The 25,266-nt window shown below is 40.7% G+C and overlaps 1 protein-coding gene across 8 annotated transcripts in view; it reads left to right on the top strand.

Annotated features, from left to right (window-relative positions):
* The window catches only part of ST3GAL6 (ST3 beta-galactoside alpha-2,3-sialyltransferase 6), a 46,394-nt gene that overhangs the window by 8,463 nt on the left and 12,665 nt on the right, over positions 1 to 25,266 (top strand). For 3 of the 8 annotated variants that reach the window (XM_074145290.1, XM_074145315.1, XM_074145307.1), the window contains exons 1-6: positions 10,810 to 10,903; positions 11,680 to 11,748; positions 13,041 to 13,118; positions 16,622 to 16,725; positions 18,088 to 18,151; positions 24,220 to 24,315. In XM_074145290.1, the coding sequence (XP_074001391.1) occupies positions 10,815 to 10,903; positions 11,680 to 11,748; positions 13,041 to 13,118; positions 16,622 to 16,725; positions 18,088 to 18,151; positions 24,220 to 24,315 (500 nt within the window). In that variant the 5' untranslated portion in view covers positions 10,810 to 10,814. Of the gene's footprint in view, positions 1 to 5,016; positions 5,042 to 10,800; positions 10,904 to 11,679; positions 11,749 to 13,040; positions 13,119 to 16,621; positions 16,726 to 18,087; positions 18,152 to 24,219; positions 24,316 to 25,266 lie in introns of those variants that run through there. The other 5 variants (XM_074145298.1, XM_074145324.1, XM_074145341.1 and 2 more) reach the window with 4 other exon arrangements.

Consider the following 25,266-nt stretch of genomic DNA (forward strand, 5'->3'; position numbering starts at 1 on the left):
GTCCACAAAGCATTGTCATAGTTATGAAGTTGCTCATTAAGCTTTTCTTATGGTGGATTTTTTTTTTTGTTGTTCTAAATAATATTTTTGAGCTTTAGTGCTAAGAAAACAAAGCTGCATATAAAGACGGCTTTTGAAAATTGCCTTAATATTTGCAATATTTGAGCTTTTCCAGTTTGGCACTGTCAGTTTGGACTTGGCTTTCTTATAGTAGTTAGCAGCTAAGGTGTGTATTCTGATTACTTTTCAAGATCCAAAGGCAATGTGAATGTATTTGTTGCAATGCTGAGCTGGGAGCACTGGAAATGTAAGGCATTAACGTCATCAGAGAAACTGCTCAAACTGTTGGTGTCCTGCAGCTTTCTCCTGAGCTGGCAAGATCACTGGCCTGGGAAACTTCCAAGACTTAGTAGTAGTGTGGGGTAAGTGCTACCACTTCTCTCCGTTTTCCTCCCTCTCCAAGTTAATTTAGCTTTACGCTTTTCTCTGACTTGTTTTGCTGCATTCCTGAGAATCCCAGAGCTCTCTGTAGTTGGCACATCGAAGTTGCATCGAAGCAGATTGACTTGAAGAATCTGCTGTTTGGGTAAATTCCGTCTCAAACAGTCGGGAGTTTTGGGGGGTTTTTTTTGGTAGTTTGGGGATTTTTTTTAGCAGTCAAGGCAAGATAGCAAGCAACGCAGCAAAAATCAGTGAACATAATATGTTTGGGTCTCTGACTACAGACATGCTTTGCATGTTATTTAAATTAAAAACTCTTCAATTTTGGATGCTGTAGGAGCATGTTCACACCTATTTGCTGGGCCTCTTAGTCCACACAAACATTCATAACAGTTTAAATAGTAACAAGTTATATGGAGACTAAAAATTCTGGTAGAAAGAGCTGGGGCATCAGATGATGGCAGTCCATGCATATTTGGAATTAATCATGACTGGGGTTGGCAAATAGCTACTGTGAAAAGTAGTCACACAAAAAGCACCTTTGTCTCCTTAGGAAGAGATTCTGATACAAGCACAGATCAGGATTTATACTGCTATGACTAAGCGAGAAATTAGTGTGATTTACTTGGGACTTGATGTAGATGGGGAGCATTTCATTCTCCATGTGCTGGTAGTGAAGCAAGTAAATTAGCCCTTTCAGTTATCCTTTTAAAAAACAAAACAAAACACCCAAAAAACCAAACAACCAACCAAAAAACCAAACCCCACATTATTCCCTCTGCTACTGGCCTTGAGAGCTCTAATTTTGCTTGTGAGTGGGGTGGGGTTTTTTTGCGATTTATTTTAGCCTAGGATTGAGATTATTCTTTATTTTCCCCAAGTTGAGTGGTAGTAGATTTAGTTTTGTAATTCCCAGCTATTTTTGTGGGAGCTGAGGTTAAATCCCTAGCTCCAAATCTGCCAGAGCTGGATGTTTTAGATATCCTTGGCATCATTAGAAGACAAAGTATGCCTTGTTTTAAGGTGAATTTAATGCTGTAGTGAATGTGCACGTATAATATAGATAAAATTCTCTGGTTTCACCTTTATTTATTTAGATTGATCATGGTTTCTGTGGGGAAAAAAACTGGTGAGGTGATATGGTTTGTAACTGAACTGTTTTGAAACCTGACTAATTTGGCTATTTCCAGGTTTTTCTCCTTCTACTTTTTTCCATCTTTTCTCTCTGGGAAATTGAAGAAGAATTGTTCGTTTGACCTCAAGCCTCTGACTCTGCAGGCACTTGTGGACAAAGAACAGTGGGCGTGAATGAGTAACTGATGTTGCAGTGGGATATATATTAATCATTTTATATTAATTATTTTCTGTTTTTTCAAGCACAGTGTAATATATGTCATCTTTGTTGTTTAAAAGGAGGTGAAGAAGCAAAGCAGCCCAAAACTATGATGCTCTGTTCCTTCAGGAAGAGCAGCTCTCTCAAGTTGACAAAAAACCTTTTCAGTTACGCAAGTCAAGGTATGAGGAGAAAATAACTTGAACTCTGACTCCCAGAACACTATGCATGCTTGTTTATATTCCAGTCTTTCTGGAAGAAGAGCTGAAGGGAGAGGGGAAACACAGGCTGAGAAAGAACAGTGGTGTCACCACAGTATGCAGGAGGAGCTGCATCGATTTATAGTACCTGTTCTCTGTGCATTTTGTTCTATCATGTGTTATACCGACACCTATGATGTGTAATATATAAATAGTGGCCTAGTTTAGGCAGGCTAAAGCTTTAAAGGTTAATCTGGGAGAGAACAACAGGGCTTGATGAAATCTTTCAGCTAAGCCTGTGTTACTGAATTTGTGATTTATTTTTTTTATAATTTTTTTTAAAGGGGTAGTTAGAGCTGGATTTGTGTTGTTTGCTTTGATTAAAGCTTTGGGAGTTGAGGAAGCAGAGCTATCTGGGCTCAGCTCATACCTGCTTTGGACTTTGGATGCATAGGGTAACTTTTGACTGAACCCAAAGTAGCTGGTTTTGTACTGCACTGCAGCTCTGTGGCTGCTGGACATGCCAGTAACTGCTGGTTTGTGTTCAAGTGCACTGGAGGAAGAAAGGAAAAAAACCCAATAAAACAACAAAATGTGTTGCAGGGGAAGGCCTGTGGAGGGACAGGATGGGGAAAGCATATGAAAATAAATGTCTGTTCCCAACTTCTGTGCACCTTTGCATAAACTGGCCGCTTCCTTCTAGTCCTCATCTCAAGGCACAAAAGCAGGCAAGAAGACGAGGCTGTGGACCTGATCTTATTCTTGATCATAATTATAGGCAAGATTTCTGGTATTCTGTGATGCTTAGAAAGCACCCGTTAGATGAGAATCCAGTAGTTACTGTTGTTCATCTTCCCCTCTAAGCCACAAGTTGGATTTGGATCTATCCAGGGCTGACTTTTAAACTCAAGTTAGCAGTATTTAACTGTGCTACAAAAACCTGTGTCTATTGCTGGAATAACCCCCAAGTCATTTGTGAACATTAGGGAATATTGTTTTCTACTTGGAAGGGAAAAATAATTAAAAACAACATTGACCAGCTGGGACATATAAAACCAGCTACCTCTTTTACATTTGCAGTTTTAATTGTGTGTCTACACCATGCAATAGAGCATGCTGTCACCTTGAGCTGGTGCCGGGGATCCACATTGCACTGTGGCAATCTGAGTCAAAATATTTGTTGGTTGGACTCAATGATCTCAAAGGTCCCATCCAACCAAAAATATTCTGTGATTAGCTCACATCTCAAGAGTGGCTTACCAATGCTGTTGTAGCCCCAAGCTGGAGGTAACATGTTCTGCCTCTTAGCAGGGCTAATTAACTCAGCATCAGACAGTTGCACTGAATACTGCTCCTATTTGAGGACCATTTCAGTGACACCTAATGTCTGTGCTCCATTGTATTTTGCTCATCAGGGTTTTCTGGCAGGATGTACTGGTTGATGCTTTGTAGCCTTGTTTTTCATCCCTGGAACTAGTAATTGCTGTTAGTATAAATGACATTAAATTCTGCATTGGTAGGCCCAAAAGTGATCTCTCTGTGAAACAGCACACATAATTGATTGCTGTACCTCTGAGAACGGGATCACAGCAGTCTTTTGCAGCCAAAAGGGGGACTGTTCCAGTAACCTTTAAAAAGCTTGTAGTTACGTGACCCAGGCTTGTACACGACCTTGTAGTTACGTGACCGAGCTTGTTCTTGCTATCCAAGAAACAGTCTGATGAGTGCATGCAACCTCTCTTTTTCTCTGACCTTTTCATTTTTTTTTTCTGTTCTGCCCTCACTATAGGGTATATGTAAAAGGTCCTGGGTCCTCAGGCAGAGGGAGGGAAGAGGAATGAAAAAGGAGTTACATCACTGAACAGGTGACGTTGCACTAGATAAAAAGGAGGAAGGAACAAGAGTCTGAACACGTTGATAAGACTGTGAGAGTAAGTTGGGACCTGCAGGCTTTTCTCAGCTTTTGCCAAACTCTCCCTATTGATAGCATGTCCTCCTGGTGTCTCTCCCGCGTGTGAGTGGAAGGCTAGAAACCCTTGTTTCACAGATCTTGCCCAAAATGTTGAAGGGCTTAGGTTTGGCTAGAACAAGCTGACGTCTTCCATTTAAGATGGTAATGGGAATGAGGTGAGAGCTCAGGGCTGGAGGTGAAGGCTTGGAGGGGTGTAGGTGCTGCGTTGCCTATTACACCCAAGACACAGAGGTAAATTATGCTCATTCCAGAAGGCTGCAGGCAAGCCTGGGAAGGGAGCTAACCTCCCTCTTCCACCAGCCATCCTGTCTAGGTAAATTAGAATTGCAGGGGGTTAAAATACAATAGATTTGACTAGACTCGTATTCTTTATCAATACTTTTTAGCTGAAGGATATGCCTGTGTGGGAAGAGTTTCTGAGCTTATAAGTAGGACTGGAGAGTCACAGAAGAGGGCAAGTGATGCAGAGAACTCCCTGAAAATTTTGGACAGAAGCAAACTGAAATTGTGATTGTCAATGAAAAATAATGATTAAATTGCTTTTCCCCCTTGCTTGACCCAGCTGGTGGGTGTGTTCTGGTAAGGAGGAAAATACTGGTGTCTCTATTTGAAAGACTAAAATCCAGTAAAATAGTCATGAATTGTCCACAAAATTATAAATGTATTGCTGTCTCTTGTGGTACAGAATAGGTTTCACCATTAGCAGGAGGATGAAAGGGAGGGAGGCAAGCACTTAGGTCCTAAACCCAATCTATTAAATCTTGCAGCTGCACAAAAGGTCAAAGGTGGACACAGCTCTAGTCTACATCTCTCCCTAGTAGATTAATGTCAGCAGAGGCTACATTTCTGGCTGTAGTAGCTGATAAAGAACAAGGATTGACTAAATCTACTAAACATCACTACTACCGTGATACTAAATCTACTAGACATCAGTAGAAAAAGACTATCTTGCTATTTCTTTTCAGGTCTTCTGCAGTAGTTGGAGAAAAGGAAAATGGTAGGGGAAACCTTGGAGACCTTCCTTAACAAACAGAAGCTGTGTATGGAGGAACACAGTCTTTTTTCAAAGTTATTGGGCTGCTGTGGAAGTAAATGGCTAGTTCAGTATGCTGTTGGAGGGGAAGGCGGCTCTGGTTTTCATAGTCAGCAAACTTCCTCTACTGCTTATGTCATCATAGTTGAAAGATAATAGGGCACAAAGAGCCTGAAAATGTCTTATTTTCTGGTGCAGGAGATATCTTTAACTGCTGGTAAAGGTCACAGATGTGGTGTGGTGATGGAAGTCCCCAGTCGCATTTTGACACAGTAAAACCTTAGGTTTTGGAGCCATGGTTTGTGCAGACCTTGAGGAACAGGAATAACTGCTTTGGTTTTGTGTTGAGCCAGGCAGGTTAGCAAGAGTCTTTTCCAGTTAAGATGCTGTTAAACTTCTCACTTCAAAGCCAACTCACTGTTGTAAGAGAGTTAGAAATGTAGGTTTAATTCAGGGCCACTTTGCTAGGATAATCCAATATATCTATCTTCGTCATTTATACTTAATATTTCTGGGGACTTCTGTTTCTTAATAAACTAAAATGGAAAGGAGCACTGGAAATGATGACAAAATTGAATGTGTGTGAGGGAAGGCACTAGACTGACTCAGCCATGGCAATACCTTTTAGACTTTGCTGCAATGCTGTTATATTGACTGCTATAGTGTTTCCTTACCGGAGGGGAAGAATTAGTGAACTGTGCGTGTACTTAGAGCAAGAACTGGAAAAGTTAATGATGAATAGCATATAGATTTGGCAGAAGAAATATAAAGATACATATCAGAATGTGCCCATGTTTTGGCAGCTTAACTTGAGACAAATGACACCATGAGAAAACTCCCTCCTTGGTTGTCATTCTCCATAGTTGTTCCACCATGCATGCAGTACACCCTGACCAAAAGGAAGCAGTGCTGCTGGACTGGTTATTACAAGCAAGCCCACAAAACACTGACCACATCTTAAAAATCCTGATATTTCTTTTTAAACTCCAGTAGGTGGTTTGGTTTTTTTTTTTTTTGTGCTTTTTGCCATGTCCCTTTAAATTTCCAGGTCCACTCAAAGCACGTTTTCAAGCTTACTTCCCTTCCTCCCCCACAACTATTCCTTTGGAATTTAAGGTCTGAGTGAGCTGAAATTTTCATGCTGTCAGTTCATTGCAGCAGCAAGAAATTAAACTGTCACAAGACCAGGTGTGGAGCTAAGATTGTTTTAGGATGAGTAGTATCTAATTTAGTATTAACCACTTTTTAGTTAAATATTTATTAACTGTTTAGTAATAGTCAAAGGTGCTTTACAAAATAAACAGGACAGACAGAAAAGCCTCCTGCATTGTATTATTAGCAACCTGATTTTCAGTGAGAAAACAAGAGGGACGTTTACAAGTGTTATGAGAAAAGATGATCACAGTGTAGTCACGTGATGGCCCAGTCCAACAGCTATAGTTTCCCGTGTGATATGGCTACATCAACTGCCTATGTAAGCTGAAAGATAAAGAGAGGCTATGAGATAGTGGCTCATATCGGATACCACACTTACTGAAGTAGCAGAATAAGGACTAATTGTAACTAAAGATGCAGCTCTGACAAAGATGTTGGTTCCCCACTTCCACCAAGGAAAGAAAAAAATAGCCTCTGGGTTTATACAGCTAATTTGTCATACACACTAATGCCTCTCAGTGGTGAATTGGTGAGAGCTGGGCTGGACCCACCTGTCTATAGGAGATGCAGGCTGATTTCTTTATACCATAAGAGTCTGTCTTGTCTAATTCTGTAATTGTAGCTCTGCCTTGGCAGGGGCAAGAAGTTGAACAGTGGAAGTTAGCTTAAATTCCTATTAAAAATGCTCCTGAATCTATTTGCAACACTTATGCATCCTGTTGCTTGCTTGCTTTCAGAAAATTGACCAGCTAACACCGTGATTGTCGGGCATTGGCCTGCTGGGCTCCTGCGCTTTCATTGTGTGTGTGGTGGTGTAGGCTTTTTGGAAAGAGGAGGGAATTGAATAATTGAGTTCCAGGTTTGTCCTCCATGTTTTGCTTAGCCCTGACCGACCTTGACCTAAGTGGAGTCCTTGACCTCTGTCAGTCAGGTTGATGAGCTTAAATCAAGATGCTGGGTCTTGTGATAAGTAAGCTGGAATGTGACTGTCATTCTACATCTGAACTGTGTCTTCTCAATTACCTATTTTCTTGCTTCTCTGCCTCTGGGAATTTTCTAGTGCAGTATTTGCATCATAGGAGTTTACTTTGATTAACTTTATGTGACACTTAGCTATTTTAAAATAGGAAAGGAGAGATGGAAAATGCTGTCACCATTAAAAATACACCCAGAATAATTTATTCTGTAAACAGGGCAATAGTTCTGTTTACTAAACCAGGTTGAAGTCTTCACTAAGAGTCGTCTTTCTTGACTACAGAACTTTCCCTTCAAAACACTAAATGAAGCCAGGTGCTGGGGGGTGGGACAGTGAGAAGACACTTGTGTAATTTAAGACCATTTTATGTTCCTAAGAGATGAGTTAGGTACACCCTTAATGATGGCACATTCTCATGTGTGCGCCATGCTGAATGTCCTATGTAAGACACTGAAAGTTGTTACAGATTCCTTATGATTCTGTTTGAAGGACAATGTTGACTTGTATTCTCTTGTATTAATGATTTTTTTTTTTTTTTTGGCAGGCTGTACAAATACCTTTGTAAATACTTTACAAACAGAGCATTTTTTTCTCTTTGAATAATGCTGTTACAAATAATATTTTTTCTTTTTAAAAGACTCTTTATGTGCAACTTTGGCTTGTCTTTTCTCTGTTTTGTAGCGTGGTCTGACTTCAGCAAGGTTATCTTTTACATTGAAGTAAGCAAAATCGGCAACTTAATCAGTTGTTAATTTAGCCACTTTATCCAAAGAGCTGGTTCATCATGTTCTCTTGTTTAACTGGGGTTTGCATTGATTGAATTAGGGAGTAAAAAGTAAGCAGTTGATTTCCACTTCAGTGGGATATTTTAACAAACTTTTGCAAAGCAGGAGGGGGTGAAAATACTGACAATGAAAGGAAATAAAAACCCCAGAGAGCACAGTATCTTTTTCAAGTAAATGAGGCAATTGCTGACTTGATTAAACCCAGTAGGTGAGTTTTCTTCTAATGTTCTTGGAGTTTTAGGGAAAGACTGTTACAAAATCACTGCAAGAATTCAGAGTTTGTTCTAGAAGTTGAGAATGACTGTCAAAAAAAAATTGCAGTGACTCTTCAAGAAGAGTCGAGGGTGCCGGAGCTGTAAGGGAGGCAGTGTTACTTTCCATCGAGGGGTGAAAAGTTGAAATTGCAACAGCTGCAGCCTATGAGTATTTCATCCAGAACAGAGCAGGATGGCCTGGAGCATATACTTAAGGTTGATAGATTATAGCTTGTTCATTGCATGGCTTTGTTACTGGTAGGTGCTTGTTATAAAACCCCATCTCTGACCCTACGCTTAAACTCCTGTGAAGGATATTTTGGTCACAACAACCCCAGGCAATGCTACAGGCTTGGGGAAGAGTGGCTGGAAAGCTGCCTGGCAGAAAGGGACCTGAGGGTGTTGGTGGACAGCATCCTGGCCTGCATCAGGAATAGTGTGGCCAGCAGGAGTAGGGAAGTGATGGTGCCTCTGTACTGGGCACTGGTGAGGCCTCACCTCGAGTGCTGTGTTCAGTTCTGGGCCCCTCACTACAGGAAGGACATTGAGCTGCTGGAGCGTGTCCAGAGGAGAGCCACCAAGCTGGTGAGGGGTCTAGAGAACAAGTCTCATGAGGAGAGGCTGAGGGAGCTGGGCATGTTTAGTTTGGAGAAGAGGAGGCTGAGGGGAGACCTCATTGCCCTCTACAACTACCTGAAAGGAGGTTGTAGAGGTGGGTGTTGGCCTCTTCTCCCAAGGGAATAATGACAGGACCACAGGAAATGGTCTGAAGTTGCTGCAGGGGAGGTTTAGATTAGATATTAGGAAGAATTACTTTACTGAGAGAGTGGTCAGGCACTGGAACAGCCTGCCCAGGGAGGTGGTGGAGTCGCCATCCCTGGAGGTATTTAAGAAATGTGTAGACATGGCACTTCAGGGCATGCTCTAGTGCCTGAGATTTTGGGTGGGTGTGGTGTGTGTTTGGTGTTTGTTTTGTTTGTTTTTTGTTTGTGTTTTTTCTTTATTTTGTTGTTGTTTGGGTTTTTGGGGGTTGTTTTTGTTGTATTGGGTTTTTTTTTTTGGTTGTGTTTTTGTTTTTTGTTGGTTGGACTCGATGATCTCAAAGGTCCCTTCCAACCATGAAGATTCTGTGATTCTGTGATATGGGGGGAAAAATAAATGAAGAAGCGGTGGCTTGTTGTGCTTGCGTGCGTCACTGTAACAAATACTTCACCCTTAAGTATTTCTTCAGGGGTGAAGCTATGTGAGTGACAGTAGTTTGCTTCTCAGTTTCTGGTAACAAAATGTAGCGCTCGCTAAGTAGTTTCTTGGCCTTTAATGCAAGGTATGATGTTAAGGTGTTACTAGTATAAAGCATATTGCTGTAGATCAGTTGGACTACATCTACCTTGAGTTTTATTGCCTTGGGACTGTTTAACACAGCTTTAAACAGCAACTTTAAATATCCTGAAAAGCAACATGGAATTTAAAAAAAGAAAAAAACCAAACAACCAACAACAAAAAAACCATCCATAAAGCCAAAGGCTCCACTGTTGGAGAATGCAGCAGTATGTTTGGATATGGCTTGTTTTTGCTGGACAGCTGTTTGTTACCTTCAGTTAAAATACAGATATGCAAGTAAGTGTTTATGCATTATGTGCATTGAACCTGCTTACCATGCTGGAGGAAGAGGTGAAAATAACAGAAAAATATAGCTCTTGAGTAAATTTCCACAGTAAGTTGTGGCCAGAATGGCTATTTTGGACTTCAGAAGATTAAGCAACAACAGCTCATTCATAGCTACTGAAAGGGCAGCTCAGTGTGTTAGATGTGAGCAACGCAGAACATGCTTTTCTCCCAGCATGTCTTGCCAGATACGTGAGCTTCTGATATTTCCCTGGCTTTCTTCTACTAGACTGTGCAATGAGGTGAAAACTCTGTTTGAAAAATGAACACTTTCTCTGCTGTTTCTCCATAACTTAGTAAGTTCCACAGATTGGGTCCTAACTTTTCTTCCTTGTTTTGCAATGTGTGAAAATAGCATTCTTCTGTCACTTGAGCAATGCAGTCTGGTCTGTGTCAGAAGCCGGAGACTGCAGGACACAAGGGCATAAGCAGACAGCTTCATTGCAGCTTTAAATGTCCAAAACCAGACTTTAAGAATATTCAGTGATCCTGAAAAAGCCAGTAGCAATTTGTGGCAGCTCATACCCTGTTCTGCTTTATCAGCATCAGTCTGTCTGCCTCCTGCAAAGTGCTAATGCTTGTTTAACTGTGTAATTATGGAAACTGATAGTGGGTGGTACAAGAAAGAGAAGCGCAAGTACCTGTACAGGCCAACTTCTGACCCAAGAGGCTGGTTTCTTTCGGCTGCTAGTGGACAGAAAAGAGCTCATACTCTGACATGAAGAATCTGTCTTCCTCCTGTGTCTTCAGAGAGAACCTAAAAGCGAGCCTCTCTAAATGCTTCTGTGTTACCGTGCAGAGCAGTGTTCGGCTCCTGTTACTGGGACTTTGTGTGAGAAATCAAACCAGAGGGATCCCCTGTCAAATTTGTGGTGGTGGAGAATAGCTGTAACAATTTCCTTTCGTAGGTTTCTAGATTCTTTATAAAAGTTTGATTTAATAGTGTAACTTGGATTTAAATTTCTTGTTTTGTTTTTCTTGCATTTCAGGTCTACCAGTCATGAAACGAATTCTTCTGGTTTTTATTCTGGCAGCTGCTGTTATGTATGGTATACTGCATGGAAATCTGTGGAGAAATAACCTCTACTGGTATGGTGATGCTTTGTTTGCTTATAGTGCAGGCATCCTCATGGCTGTGAGTTGCTTTATCACTGAACAGCTGTTTACTAGTAATCAACACAAGTGATTACTAGCGTGTGTGTGTGTTTTTGTGGTTGGTTCGTTTTTTTGGACAGCGAGGGAATGACTGTGATTGTTCTGTCCTGTCGCCCCTTATCTCGTGTGACTTTTAAACCTAGCAGTCAATTTGAGCCTCATTGTGTGGAAAGGTCAGGATGTCAGAGATAGGGAGCCCCTCTGAGTTTCATAAAAATAGGTGTTCAAATGAGGAGAGGTATCTTATTTGTGTGTGTCATGTGTCTATATCTCCCCCCACCCCATGTGTGTTTAGTGTTAGCTTGTTCCTTTAGATGTCTGATAAATGGCATGGGAGAGACTTGCTCCACACAGGGGAGTAACTGCAGGTGGTGGGCACCTGTTGAAAAACTGAAATTTGTGGAATCCTAGTGACAACCTTGTGAGAAATGAGCCTTCACTGTCTCCAGGCTGCATGGGACAGGTGGCTTGGGACCTAAAATTCAGGGTGCTTATTGAAGAAGTTGAGTTTTCACTGGCCTTTACACAGCTGTAACCAGGACTGACCAGTGTGTTTGTGTTATGAAGATAATAGTGATAGCTTTTAAAAATAGCGATTGATGATGTGCCTCTACTTGTCTTGTTTATAGCATACAATTCATACAATTAGCTTTCTGTTGTGGTTTCTGTTTATAGCAAACCACAGCGTTGTGACATTTCCCTTTTTGCAGGATTAGCTTTTATGGACAGACTTCTTCTGTGAGGGCTCCTCCTTCCTATGAGACTAGTGGAGTTACCCAGTAAGTTCAGCGGTTGAGTCTTTTTGTGGTGGGATTTTATTGGTTGGTTGGTTTTTGGGCAGGTGGGGAGGAATTGAGACTAAAATCCGTAACCTTTGTCTGTAGGCCCCCTGTTCAATTGGTTTTTGTACAGCTGTGTCCATTGCCTGTTTCTGTTATGAACACAACTGTAACATGTCTGGCAGAAAGGAATTTGTCCATGTCATGTTTCCAGTGTTTGGTTAATATTTATGGTCTCTTACAGTGACTGTCTGTAACAAGCAATGAATAGTTGGAAGGACTTTTGTTTACAGCTTCCAAATTTCTACAATTCTGAGTTATACCTGAATAAAATTAGCAGACCTATGAGGGCAGCTATTGTGCTTAAAATTTAATAAATCAGAGGTGTGGCTCACTTGTGATATGCAGGTGCGTGTATAAGCAGATCTTGTGCTAGTAAATTCCTGCAATTAGGCTTGTGGGACTAATGAGTACCTATGCCAAAACTTAAAAGCAGATCTCTGTTCTCTCTGAAGCTGTCCTGCAAAATGCTGTCTGTGAGGCTGATGCTGGAAAGCAAGAAGCTGTCCAGCTGATAGATTTCACAGGGTGCTTTCTCAGTGTCAGTATTCACATGACATCTTGAGGTTACCAAAAGCGATTAACCTTAATGGACTGTTTAGCTTGTGGTTCTAATGTGGTGGTTTCATCCCTCTGTTCTTAATGCAGCCCAGATGCATGCATTGCTCATTCTGAACTTTACCCTCCCTTCTGGGTTTCATATTTGTTATTAATTGGGCTAAATTGCCAAGGCTGGAATGTGCTTAGAAGTGTAAACCTTAGCCTTATTATGAGAGGAATGACTTATCCCCAAAGAATTTCATTTTCCTTGAAGTACCCTGTGTGACGCTGTCTATTCCCTTCTCCAAAGAAGACTCCACTCTCCTCTCTGAGTAGCACTGGTGATGTGATCTGGTATGGCTGCTGGGGTGACTCAGCCTGTGGGTACTGCTTCTCTGCAGGTGGGCCTGAAATCTCACCTCTGGTTATGGCTGCTTTGATAGTTGCTGAGCAAAAGAGGTTGCAGATCCCTTGGAAGCAGCAGTGTGAGATAAAAGCCTTTACTAGTAAAAGTAATTGTACCGCAACGAGAAAGATCCATCTTTATAATATGGATAGAGGCAATTGTGAAAACTTGCTATGGTGTTAACTCACTAATCCGCTCCTACTAATTTGGCTTATCCAAGTTCCCTTACCTTGCTGCTGCTACCTGTTCCTGTTCTTGCCATTTCTTTAAAACTCTTTTTTTGCAGGCTGCCACCTACGGCTGTGGAGAGAAGGAACTCGTTGGATACTTGTCTCCTGAAACCAGCATTTGAATCTTTATTGGGGTGAGTCTTCTGTGGGAAGTGGGGTGGGGAAGGAAAGGCTGTGCTGCCTGAGGTAGAAATAGGTTATTTACATATTCTGGACTATTTCACATTTTGATTCACTGCTGGAAGTACAGCTTCTGGGCTTGGGTTCATTGCTGCTTTTCCTAGTTGTGGCAACACAAATTGTCTAGCTTGCCACTGATCAGCATCTGAGCAATACCACACAACTAGCTCAACATGGTGGTGTATGTGCTGAGTAAATAAATACTTCCTATTGAGATACTGTAGCTACTAACGCTGTGTTGTGGTTTAACCCCAGCTGGTATCACACAGCCTCTCAATCACTTACTTGTCTCCCGTGGGATGGAAGAGAGAATCAGAAGGGTAAAAGTGAGAAAACTCGTGGGTTGAGATAAAGACAGTTTAATAAGTAAAGAAGAAACTGCGTGCACAAACAAAGCAAAACAAGGAATTCATTCACTGCTTCCTGTGGCAGGCAGGTGTTCAGCTATCTCCAGGAAAGCAGGGCTCTCTCACGTGTAATGGTTACTTGGGAAGACAAATGCCATCACTCTGAACATCCTCCTTTCCTTCTTCCCCCTGCTTTTATTGCTGAGAGTGATGTCATATGGTATGGACTATCTCTTTGGTCATTTGGGAGCAGCTGTCCCAGCTGTGTTCTCTCCCCACTCTTTGTGCACCCGCAGCCTACTTGCTGGTGGGGTGGGGTGAGGAGCAGAAAAGGCCTTGACTCCACCGCTCAGCCCTAACTGAAATATCTCTATATTATCAACACTGTTTCCAGAGCAAATCCAAAACATAGCCCCATACTAACTACTATGAAGAAAATTAACTCTACCCCAGCCAAAAACAGCACACAGTGAAACTATTTTAATGATTGAATACAAGCCTTTTCCCCCCCACACCATGCTTTTCCTGTAAAAGAAGCCTTCATGTCTAAGACTGAAACTCAGTCATTCTGCTATTAAGAACCTGGATTTAAGATTAAGATTTTTTTGGTAGCTAAGTATTTCTGTAGCAGCTAGGGACCAGAGAAGTTTTGAAAATATCTTCATTTTATTTGGAAAGACTAGTATGAAATGTGCAAAAACTCATCCAGTCTTTAATGATATGAGATTCTTCCCCTTCAATGAAATTTTAATGGAATTGAATTTTAATGAAATCTGGGATTATTCATGGTTTTGTTCGTCTGGTAGTATTGTTGAATTGTATGTAGGTGCTCTCCGCTTTAAGGTACTCATAGGAAGCTTCCTTCGTAAAGCATGTCGAATGAAAAAAAGGAAGAGCTTCAGCTCAAAACAAAGGTGGTATCTGGTCACAAAAGTGTATCAAGATGTTTGTGAGGAAATACTGGGAGTTTCTGTTAATATAAGCACAAGTCTTAAATGAGAGAGATCAAGAAAGTGCTACTGGACCAGAAGCAGACAGGCTATATTGTTGACTTTATTTTACCTGAGGAAACATTGAGCATGGCCTTGAGAAAGCTTGGGAAGATGTTTAGACCAAGTCCTGGCTGAAGGACTCTTAAAGCTCTAAGCAAAGACACCATTGATTCTATTTTTGGTCCTTTTTGTGTTCAAGAAAACATGGCTTTAATTCAGTGCTATTATTATTTTAAAGAACATGGAAGGATGTCAAGTTTGTCTTCCCCAAAGCAGTCCTTTGGTGTTTGAGTTTTGGGTAGCTGCCTGGCCCAGCGAGGTGGTGGTAGGTCCTTTGCCCACAGAGTGTGCCCAGGCTGTCTCTGTGTCAGGCACAGCAGGGTCGGTCTGCTGCTGAGCTGAGAATGGACTTCGGGGTGCGCAGCGAGAAGAAAGTAGGTGCAGAGTTAGAGCAGAGTCTCTTGTGTATTTCCATAGCTCCTTTACAGGGATAGTTTGTGCGAGCTGAAGATCTGGTCTGTGCCCTTCAGTAATAGCCTGGGGAGGCTGAAAGGATTTCTGACCTGGCAGAATTATTTATTGGAAAGGAACCAGAGCTAGAAGAGCTAGAATTAAGAATCTCTTTGCAGTAGGTAAATTATTTATTATGTGTGAGCTTACCAGCTGCCTTTGAACAGCAAGGCAAGTTATTAAATTTAATATGTGTGTTTAGTGCACGGTGTCTTAAAGTTAGGTGGTCTTGCTTAGTTAACCTATGGCCCAGATCTTGGTGTGTGTGGTCTGTGGGGTTTTGTTGTGTTTGGGTTTTTTTGGGTGGTGGGTTTTTTTTTTTTTTCTGTTTACTGTTAGTATCTTCTGAATGCATAGAGCTTGGGGTGAGATACTTGTTTGTGAGACTGAGAGGGAGGGGTTTTCTTTAACAGCTATTAATAGTTTTAATGGAGAAGCAAGTCATGTGCTGGCTGTGGATATTTATCATCAACACTCCGTTTTCTCACTGTGACTGTATTCTTCTGTGTTAACATTTTAATACAAGACCTAGCATGCAGGATTGCTACAAAGTCAACCAATTCAGCAAGTGGGTGTGGACTTAATTCTAAGGTGAAGCCAAGGGCATGGTAGCATGTGACAGGATTGGGTCTACTGTTCATTCATTTGGTTTGGCAGATTTGGTAGTAAGAGGCCCTTCCCTGCTATGAGAGAATTCTTGTCTCTGGTTACTGTCCTTTGAGGAGAGAAGTAACCTGTTCTTTCTATCTTGACGCTTATAAGGTGTGACACCATCATGTTCTAGTTCGCAGGAGGAATGCCTTTTTGAGGCAAACGTCCTTGTGATCCCCTTGTGCCATGCTTCTCATCTCAGGGTGGCCCTGCCACATGTGCACTGGGCTCCTTTCAGACATCTGACTTCTGGTTAAGCCAGAAGATGCACTACAGGAGCACCTCCAATGTGCTGCAGCTGCTAAGGGGTGTTCAATCTGTGGGACCCTTATAGTGTAAGTCCAGAGCAAAAAAGCCCGAGATGTGTGTAATGTGAACATGAGAACGTACTTTTTTGCTATATGGATATACCCTTGTTGCCCCAAACTACTTCCTAATGTCAACACAGCCATAAAGTGCAGCTTGTTTGTAATGGGAGCACATCTCAAATAAGCTCATGTCTTCAGGACATGGTATTTTCGAGTTAAAACACCTTGTTTCAAATCCCATTTTTATTTATTAATTTGCCATATACAATAATAACTCTTAATTTTCCTTGCTGCCTCTGTTACATACTTTTCAAACCTGAAGTTATCAATTGTCTTCCTAGGTTACGTATTCTCTTAAATATACTGTCTCATGGTGTAAGATTTCAGTCATGTGATTTTAATGACTATATAACTTATACTAGCAGAGAAAGAATTTTATCTCGCTCTCTACCTGTATTTTCTGTTATAAAATCTTCCCCTTTTCTGTCACCTGCTTTCTTTCTGTATTCATGAGTTTTCTTCTTTTAAAAATTGATAATACTTGAAGTAGGATAAGGAAAGCTTTTTTAAAAGTAATTGCATTAATTATTGGCTTATTCAAATATATCATGTGGATTTTTTGAAACTTCTTACTTTTTCCCTTTATTAGTGTTGACAAAATATACCCGTTCCTGTGTGCTAATGACTTTATCAGAGTGGCAGAATTCCATGGGAGCGATAAGTTTGAACTACCTTACGGGATAAAGAGAGCAGGTTTGTGTTCCCCATGTATGCTGTTTTTTAAACAGAAATACCTTAATCTTGTGTAAAGCCACCTGAATCTCTGGTTCTGACCTTTCCTATTCACTGATGCCAATCCTTCTGAGGGTACGTAGCAGTGACTGAATGGTTTCATTTAGTCCCTCTGCCCTGGTATTTTCCTTTTTTTAATAAATTAAACACTGTGTTGGGGTTGCCCCATTAACCAGAGAAGCTCCAAAAAGGTGGAAGTGAGGAAAAGTGGAGCTTATTCAGCTTCCTTTCATTTTTATGTGGGCTGGAGTGCTGAAGATATTTAGCTAGTGGTTTTCTAGATGAAATATTAGCTGGGTCAGTGTGATGGGGTTTGATCAACACACCTAAGCTGATTGGGATCCAGAGTCCTACTGATGCAGAAGACCCCACATTGGGGCAGTTACATCAGCAAAATTTTTGTTTTAGTGGGCTAGCTTCTCCCACCAGGGAACCTCCCCAGGGGCTGCAGGGGGTGTTCCTGCCATTGGGTGGCTGCTGTACCCATGCAAAATGTTGGCCACCTCATGGCTGCTGCCTGCATTGGTCAGGGCAGAGTAGAGAGGGCCAGACACCCTAATGGTCTTAGTTACCCTTTTGGAAAGGGTTGTAAGGTCTCAAGTCTCAGAGTTTTTTAACACTGAACAGTGCACCTTCCTAGTACCTTGCGCATCTGGACTTTGCACTCTCTTATTTGTCCTCCATCAGTGTAACAAGGATGGTGCATTTTCCTACACCTCTGGGGTTGTGGTGAGGAAAAGTATGTTTGGGAATGAGTTGAGGCCCTCTCTCAGAGGTGTGTTGAGTGTCCAGCAGACGCCTGCCCACCGAGGGTGAGCTGGGAAGGTGCCTCAGCCCATCTTTGCCAGTGAGCACAGGCTGGTTTGATGTCTTCTCCGAAAATGCGTAATGCTGTCACTGTCCCTGGCTGTGCAGGCCCTTCCTCTTGGGTCAAAGCTACTTCTGTTTCAGCTGAAATAGTGGGTAAAAGAAAAAACAAAGTCAATTAGGATGCAGGTCTTGGAAGCTCTTCCAATGCTTATTTACTGTAACTAAGATTTTTTTTTTTTTATACAAATCCCATGCTATTTTCCAACACGGGAATGTTGGGGCAGGAAAAGCTTCCCAGAGAGGAGCTCTGATAAACCTGAATTTCTTTGGCATCACTGATTTACCTGCAGCTCTAAATTACAAGTGTTCTTATTTTGTTTGTTTGGGTTTTTTTTATGCACAGTACTTAAAAACTACTGTGTCTGAAAATGCTATAGTCAGGGTGGCATGCTTTTTTTTTTTTTTTTTGGAAAGCATTGAGCATTTTAATTATTCTTTATATTTGCTTTCTAGAGCAATTTTTTCGTTTAGCCCTTTCAAGACTACAGAACTGTGGACTTTCCAATGAAGGTGACAGGTGAGATGGTTTATTTACTACTGTTTCTGTTCATTGTATTTCTAATATTTATGTCAGTGGCACTATCCTGAAATTGCTCAAGTTAGCCAAGATGCAGATCTGACCGACAGTTTCCGAGCAATCTGTAACTGATTCTAAGATTTAAATAAGTTTGGTTTTAAGCATATGTAGCACCAGCATTCAAGAATAACTTTTCTGTGATGGAACTTAAACTTACAGATTTCTTTTTATAAGTGTGTTAGGAATTTGCTAGCTGAATGCAATCCCATCTTCCTGTAGTATCTTTATATACTTAAGGAAAGTGAAATTAGCCCTTAAAAATTGAATGTGATCTCCTCTTTCAAAGTCGTCATTAGTGTAAGCTAGAGAGTGTTTGAGATAAGCAGATGCAAACCAATAACTGTATCTACACAAAACAAATCTCATGCATATCCCCATGGCCTGCTGCACGCACCGCTGTTCATGTGTACGCTCAGCTTCTTTTCCAGTGAACGTGAGAGACATGGGCAGCCTGGAAAGGCTGTTCCTGGCATTCCGGGAGTAACCAGGGTGTGGCACAGACTGGAGCATGCCTTAGATAACTTGCTTCTCATGCATTAAATGGTCTTGTTTAAAAATCTCTTTGTTAGAAGCCAATTCTGCCAGGATTTTTTTTGTTTGTTTGTTTTTGGAGGGCTTTTGTGTGTGTGTTTCTTGTTGGTTTTGGGGTTTGGTTGTTTGGGGTTTTTTTTTTGGGGGGGGAGGTGTTGGGTTTTTTGAAGGTAGTATAGTAGGGTTGGCAAGTATACTCAAATTCTGTGTTTACCAAGTGATGCAAATGACTTAGATTTGCAGTCTAGCAAACGGGCTGACAACGTGCCATATATCATGTTAATTTGCAGGCCTCTTAAATAGAGTTGAATGCAAATAATGCTGAGGTTGGCTGTACTTGCCTTTGTTTTTTTTAATCAAGGAGATCAAACAGGAGATTGTTGCTTGAAGCGAAATGCCAGGATCACATTTTAATTAAAGTTGGGTGGAATATGAATAAAATAATAGGTGTTCAAGAATTATCTTGGTTTTAACACCTAGTTTTCCTTTTCGCCTACTGTACTCCTTCCTTTCCATGCATTTAGTAACTATTTCTAGGAGGATCAAGTTTACTCTTGGGGGGGGGGAGAAGGGGGAAGGGAAAAAACCCTATTCTCTATAAGGTGAGTGGTAAATGGGAAAATTTATACAGAATTGGCTGACAAAGGCTAATCTTTTATCTGGAGTTTGTCAAGGATAATGTCAAATGTTGTATTGGAAGTTTCCTGAAAGTTCTGCACTATAATAGTTTTGGGTGTAAAGTAGAGACACTTGCAATACAACATAGTACCTTTTAAATGGACGTGTATGTTATATAGATCAAAAGTAAGATAATTAGTATTCTTTGAATGTAGTTCTTTGAGATATAGATATGTTTAATGGTTCTGGGAAGTGTGCTTCATTTTAATAAAAGTAATATACTTTAGTAATGAAGCAAAATGAGAACTTACTATTTAGTAGGCAGTAGTATAAATAAATCAAATGTACAATGACTTCATACAATGTATTCTTTCTAGATTCATCAGGTTTTGTGTATAGCACTGTTAGGGCATGAATAACTGCAGTAAGGAAGAGCTTTTATATATGCATTAAACCTAGGTACAGTGGATTTTAAATGTGAAACCCTTTGGGAATTAATCCTAACATTCTCCAGTAATACAGCAACAGAATTATTAGGCAATTCTGTATTGCTACCACCTAATTTAGCCTTCTTGGCAGAATGTAAACCAAGATTCCCTATAAACTTTTTGTGGGGCAGAGTAGGGGAACCTGCTATAAAGTATTTTAACAAACTTTAGGCTATATGAGCACCAGATCTATGGTGTGTGTGTGACTTAAGTAAAACTGTACATAGTGAGCTACAAAGGATTTTTTTTTTTTCTGAACAGTGCCGTTTTCCAAACTTAGGTGGAGTTCTCGCTGTGTGAAGGTCTAGCTCATCCAAAACTGTTTGGAAGTGAACAGTGTCACTGATGGAATAGCCCATAGGAGAAGGGTTTTTCAGGCTAGGGGTATGTCTACAGAGTAGATACCCACCTCTGAACACCCGCTCTACCATTTCCTCATAGTTACTCACTGGGCACTCTGGACTCTAAGCTCAACAGGAGTAAATTCTTACAAATGCATTTACACAATTCTGAGTCAACAAAATGTGACTTCTGCATCCTCCTTTTCCCAAGTAATCTCAAAGGAAATAATTTGCATTCCTTAGCTGACTATGGGGGTGTGTGTTAAAGGAGTTGAGGTTGAGATCTTCTTTTTTCCTTTTCCAGAGAAATAGTGTTTCACTGGAATGTGGAGGATGCAAGCCTTTTGACCTTTAAATGCTACATTTCCATTTAACAATATTTTTCTTTTATAGACTAGGAAAATGTTTCTTTTAGCATTTCACCTTATAAAAAAAATACGTAAACTGATGCCTGGCCTTGACATTAAGAGGATCTTGTGGAGACCATGTGAATACGGCAATGGTTTGAGTGACTAAAAGGATTGCATTTAGATGTTGGAGATCAGTTACCTGATTTACATCAGGATCCGTTTATACTCTAAGTAGGTCTCTTAACACCTAAATGCAATCCCTTAGCCACCCAAACCATTGCTATAGCAATTGTTATAGTTGAGGTCTTAATATTTTTCACTTTCGTTGATACTGTGCTGGTGGTAGTAAGCTGGACCTCCAAACATTTCAGTCTGTTATATTTACTTGCAGCACACCTGGTATTGTTTAAGGACATTGGAATTTATTTTTCTTCTCGCCAATTTATTGACTTGGATAGGGTCAAGGGTGAGTGTTTGGGGATTTTTAATATTAAAGCATTATGAGAAAGGAAACTTTAAGAAGTGGGGTTGGTAAAATATCTGGGAGTAACAGTCTGCTGAAAATCACTGTGTTGATTTTTATGATGCTACAGTAAGTGCAGGTCAGTTATTTAACTTAAATATCTTTGAATACAGTCCAGCCTTGCTACATATTCTTTATTTACATTTCATATGTCAGTTTCCTATGCTATTATGTTCTGGTTTTTTACTCTAGCATAAACCATTTCCCTTCCTGATTATTGTTGTCAGTGGAATCTGCACTACTGTGGACGTAAACCGATGACTGTAACTGGAGACACTTGGATACTTGGGGGGATAAAGGGATGAGGCGATTCAGAAATGGCATGTTTGTGCCAGACTTCCTGTTTGAGTTGGCCCACTCTGACCTCCTGGCTTGACAGAGATTAAAAGCTGGTCTTTCTAATTTGTTTGACTGTATTTACGATTGTATTCATGTACAATTCACCAGGAGTATTTGATCTGCTTGTTGATTTTATCCATTTCAAAAGTTCACATACCAATGTTAGATGCTTTATTGGTTATTTGAAGGCAACTTTATTGGTTATTTGAAGATAACTTTATTTTTGAGTATTTTATTAAGGGCACTGGAGTTTGAAAGATTAATCAAACTTCACTCTGTTTTCCATCCAAGTAGTATCAGTTAGCTCTTAGCCATGAACAAGATCTGGTCTGCGTCTGTCAGTAAGAGAGAAGAGAGTTTGGATTAGACTTGAGAGCAGCTACTGTAGCTGCTATAGCTGCACAAGCCTCACTTGCCCAGCTCTAAAGTCATGTTTTATTTTACCCTCCCTGCCCTGAGTGTGTCCTGCTACATCACAACTGCACAGTGTGAGGAGGAGAAATCAAAGAGCTCCTCAGTTTTATACCAGAGTGGAAGGCATTACTTCAATAGCTAGGGGTTGACATAGTGAAGAAGCTTCTAAAACCATAGCCTCTGCCAAAAAGTGAAAGGTGTGTAATAAGGAATCGGTTAAAGTTAATCTACAAGGGACAGAATAAACAGTGCCTCCTCACAGTAACCTTTTGGCTGCTTATCGTGGTCAGAATAATACAAATCACTTGTAATGGAATTGACATTGTTCTTGTGAATTCACACCAAGTAATCAGAGAGTATAACAGAAAATATTCAGCTAGATTAGGAGCAATTTTTCCGGCTTTTTGTTGAGACCTGAAGATGAGTTCATGCATGGTGTGTCAATCACTGCCAAACCAGGGTGTCCACCAAGCACTGGGGATGGATGCTCTAGCCAGGAGGTAGCACCAGGAGTTGGAGTATGGGTAACAGTTTACGATTTGCATTGTGGTGATGAGGTTTGTATCTCAGTTACCCAGCTGCGGCCACGTAGCTCTTGATGACACTGAATTCAGAGGTTTGAGATGATTGAAACTTTCTGTGATTTAGAGGCATGCTTTAAATGACAGGAAAACGTGGTACAGCCATACACTAATTCTGCACTTCCCTGTCTCCCTCCTTCCACCTTCATCACTTAATGATCACAATTTTTGTCCAGTTTTCCTTTTTCCTTCCTGTTTCTCCTTGCTGTTGCTTTTCTGTAGTGCAGGATCTTGCTTTGAGCTCTATAATATAGCTCCAGGTAACAAAGTGTAATTCAGGAAAAGGGTAACTTCTGCTTCCTTCCTCCCACTGTAAAATTGGCAAGAGGCATGTGTTCATCAGCCTACTTTCTCAGGATATCTTAAAACTATGTAGGAAATATGGGGAACTGCTTTATACATTGAAATGTCAGTCAGTCTTGACTGGAACAGGCTGTTTTCATTCAGCTCTCCTCAGCTGAAAAAACGGGTTGGACTATCTGAGGAGAATGTATAATATATAGGTCTATATAAAGTTTCACACTGGGCATTTAATACAGACTGTAGTATTCTTTGGGACACAGTCCTAGCATCCCCTACAGTAAGAAATAGCGTAGAACCATGGGAGTAGGATGTTGGGAGGTGGCTCAACCTCAGTAAGCTGAGAGCCTGTTTGTGTCTGAAGAAAATACCAACACTTATTTTGCTATTGTTCCTGCTGCACCCAAGTTGAACAGTTTTTTCTCTAAATAAAGAAGCATTTTTACAAGAAAAAATGATGTGGTTACATGGTGGTTCTGTAAGGAGAAGTTTGCAATCTTATACCTTGGATGTAAACCTTCTTTAAAGAGGCAGAATTTCTTGAGTAAAACAGCAGCAAAACTAACTGTGCACTTTTTTTTAAGCAAAGCACACATTTTACTAGCATTGATATAAGGCAGTAGAGAGCAAAAGACATGCTTAGAAAATCTAGGATAACTTGGAAAAATCTTACCATTAGAATTTACTTTCATAAGTTTGTACTTGCATAATACCTTTTTGGGTGCTTTTTAACTCTGAATATATTGTAAATTTGAAAGAGTTACTGTTTTGATTGGATGTAGCATAAGAGCTAACGTGTAGCTCAGTATTTTATATACTCAGTAATGCTGTCTAATTTCAATCTAGTCCCATGAGCACGCAGCTTTTAATCAAGCATATCCCCTCTGTTATGTCATGACAGCGTGCACTTCAGCACATGTTTAGACAGCGCTTTCTAAGTAGAGGGAGAAAAATCAACACGATTATATTCATTTGAAGAGCTATCACGTGTCATTGGGCTACAGTTTTTCACATGTACAATTCAGAGGCCTGTAAGGTAAATTGTGAACCTAAACCTTGCTGCTGTAGCTTATATTGGAAACCTCTAGGGTTGTGGAGTTGTACAATATTGCAGAACCACCTTAGTTTGAGTTAGTTTTTCTAGACATACTGTATCCTGGTTGGTAACCCTCGGACTGGGACAAGTTTGAAGTATTGTGGAAGATAATTTATATAATGGCACCCATATCATGAACCAGTTAGATGATCTTAAACAGCAAACCACTAGAAAAAGGACATGTATAAAACCAGTTTTCCATGAGAGAAGGTATTTCCTGACTTTGGCAGTCCCTGAAATAATGCAGCTGCCTTTTTAGAAAGCAACCTTAGTATGTGATGCAGGATTGAGACCCCTCCGTTGGGGCCAAGGACTGTAAAAGATAGAGAAGCTCAGTTTAAATAAGCCAGCTAAATGCAAGTACATCATTAATAGCAATATGAAGCAAGGGATGTTATGCATATTAAAACCTCTGTTTGTTCCACAGCATTGCCTGTCGACGGTGTGTTGTGGTCGGTAATGGAGGTGTACTTCGAAACAAGACATTAGGGGAGAAAATTGACTCATATGATGTGATAATAAGGTAAATGGTATCTCCTTTTCATTTTGTGTATGTGCAAAGTATTAACAATCTTTTGCTGTCGGCCAGTAGCTTCAGAGTTCAGTTATTATACAAATGAAACCTTAAAAAACTTCCTGTTTTTTATTCTGTCACAGCCTTCGTTTAAAAAAATCTTAGAAAAAAAAAAAAAAGGGTCAATATTTTGTTACACAGACTGATTGATACAGGGGGGGAAGGATCACTGGGTGGTCAGTCTGCCTCGTGTACAGATACACACCTGCAAGATGTTACCATCAGGGATGGGTTCAAGCATGATACAGCCCAGAGCCCTGCATGTGCCCGTCGCTGTGAGCCAGCATCCCAGGCAGCCCTGCCTCTTGCCTTCCACACTACACCTGTCTTACCCATGTGCTGGCATGTGTGTTGCTTGGAGTGGATTAACTGTAATGTTCGCTGGGAAGTCCATCTCAAGGCGCCTGTTAAGTGTAGGGTGATGCTGATGTCTGCCCCTTCTTCTCAAGCATGTTAGTTCATATTGGAAGTTTGAGATGCCTTGACCAGAGGATGCTGGGGTCTGAAGAAGAGGCATCTGGACTAGGGAAACTGGGAAAGTGCTCAGAGAAGAACAGGCAGGAGGGCAAGCTCAAATGCCAAGCAAACTGAAAATGAACTATTTGGCTAATTCTAAAAGAATTTTCTGCACATGAAGAAAAAGATAAATCGGTTTCTCCATTGCAGGAACTGTGATGGTAAATACCCTGTCAGATAGTATGCCTGAACCTGAGCTGCCATTTCAGTTTGTCTGCTTCAACATTGTGTTGAACACTGAACAAGATCTCAGTTTTGTTGCTTTGCCATTAGTCCTAGTGCTCATTGTAGGAATAGTGTTTCAGTCTTCAGGCACTACTAGAAAAAGTTGTATACAAAGCCTGGAGTCTGACATGCATTTGAAAACATATCGATAAGGTAGAA

This window comes from Numenius arquata, chromosome 1 (assembly GCF_964106895.1).
Source record: "Numenius arquata chromosome 1, bNumArq3.hap1.1, whole genome shotgun sequence".
Lineage (NCBI taxonomy): Eukaryota > Metazoa > Chordata > Aves > Charadriiformes > Scolopacidae > Numenius > Numenius arquata.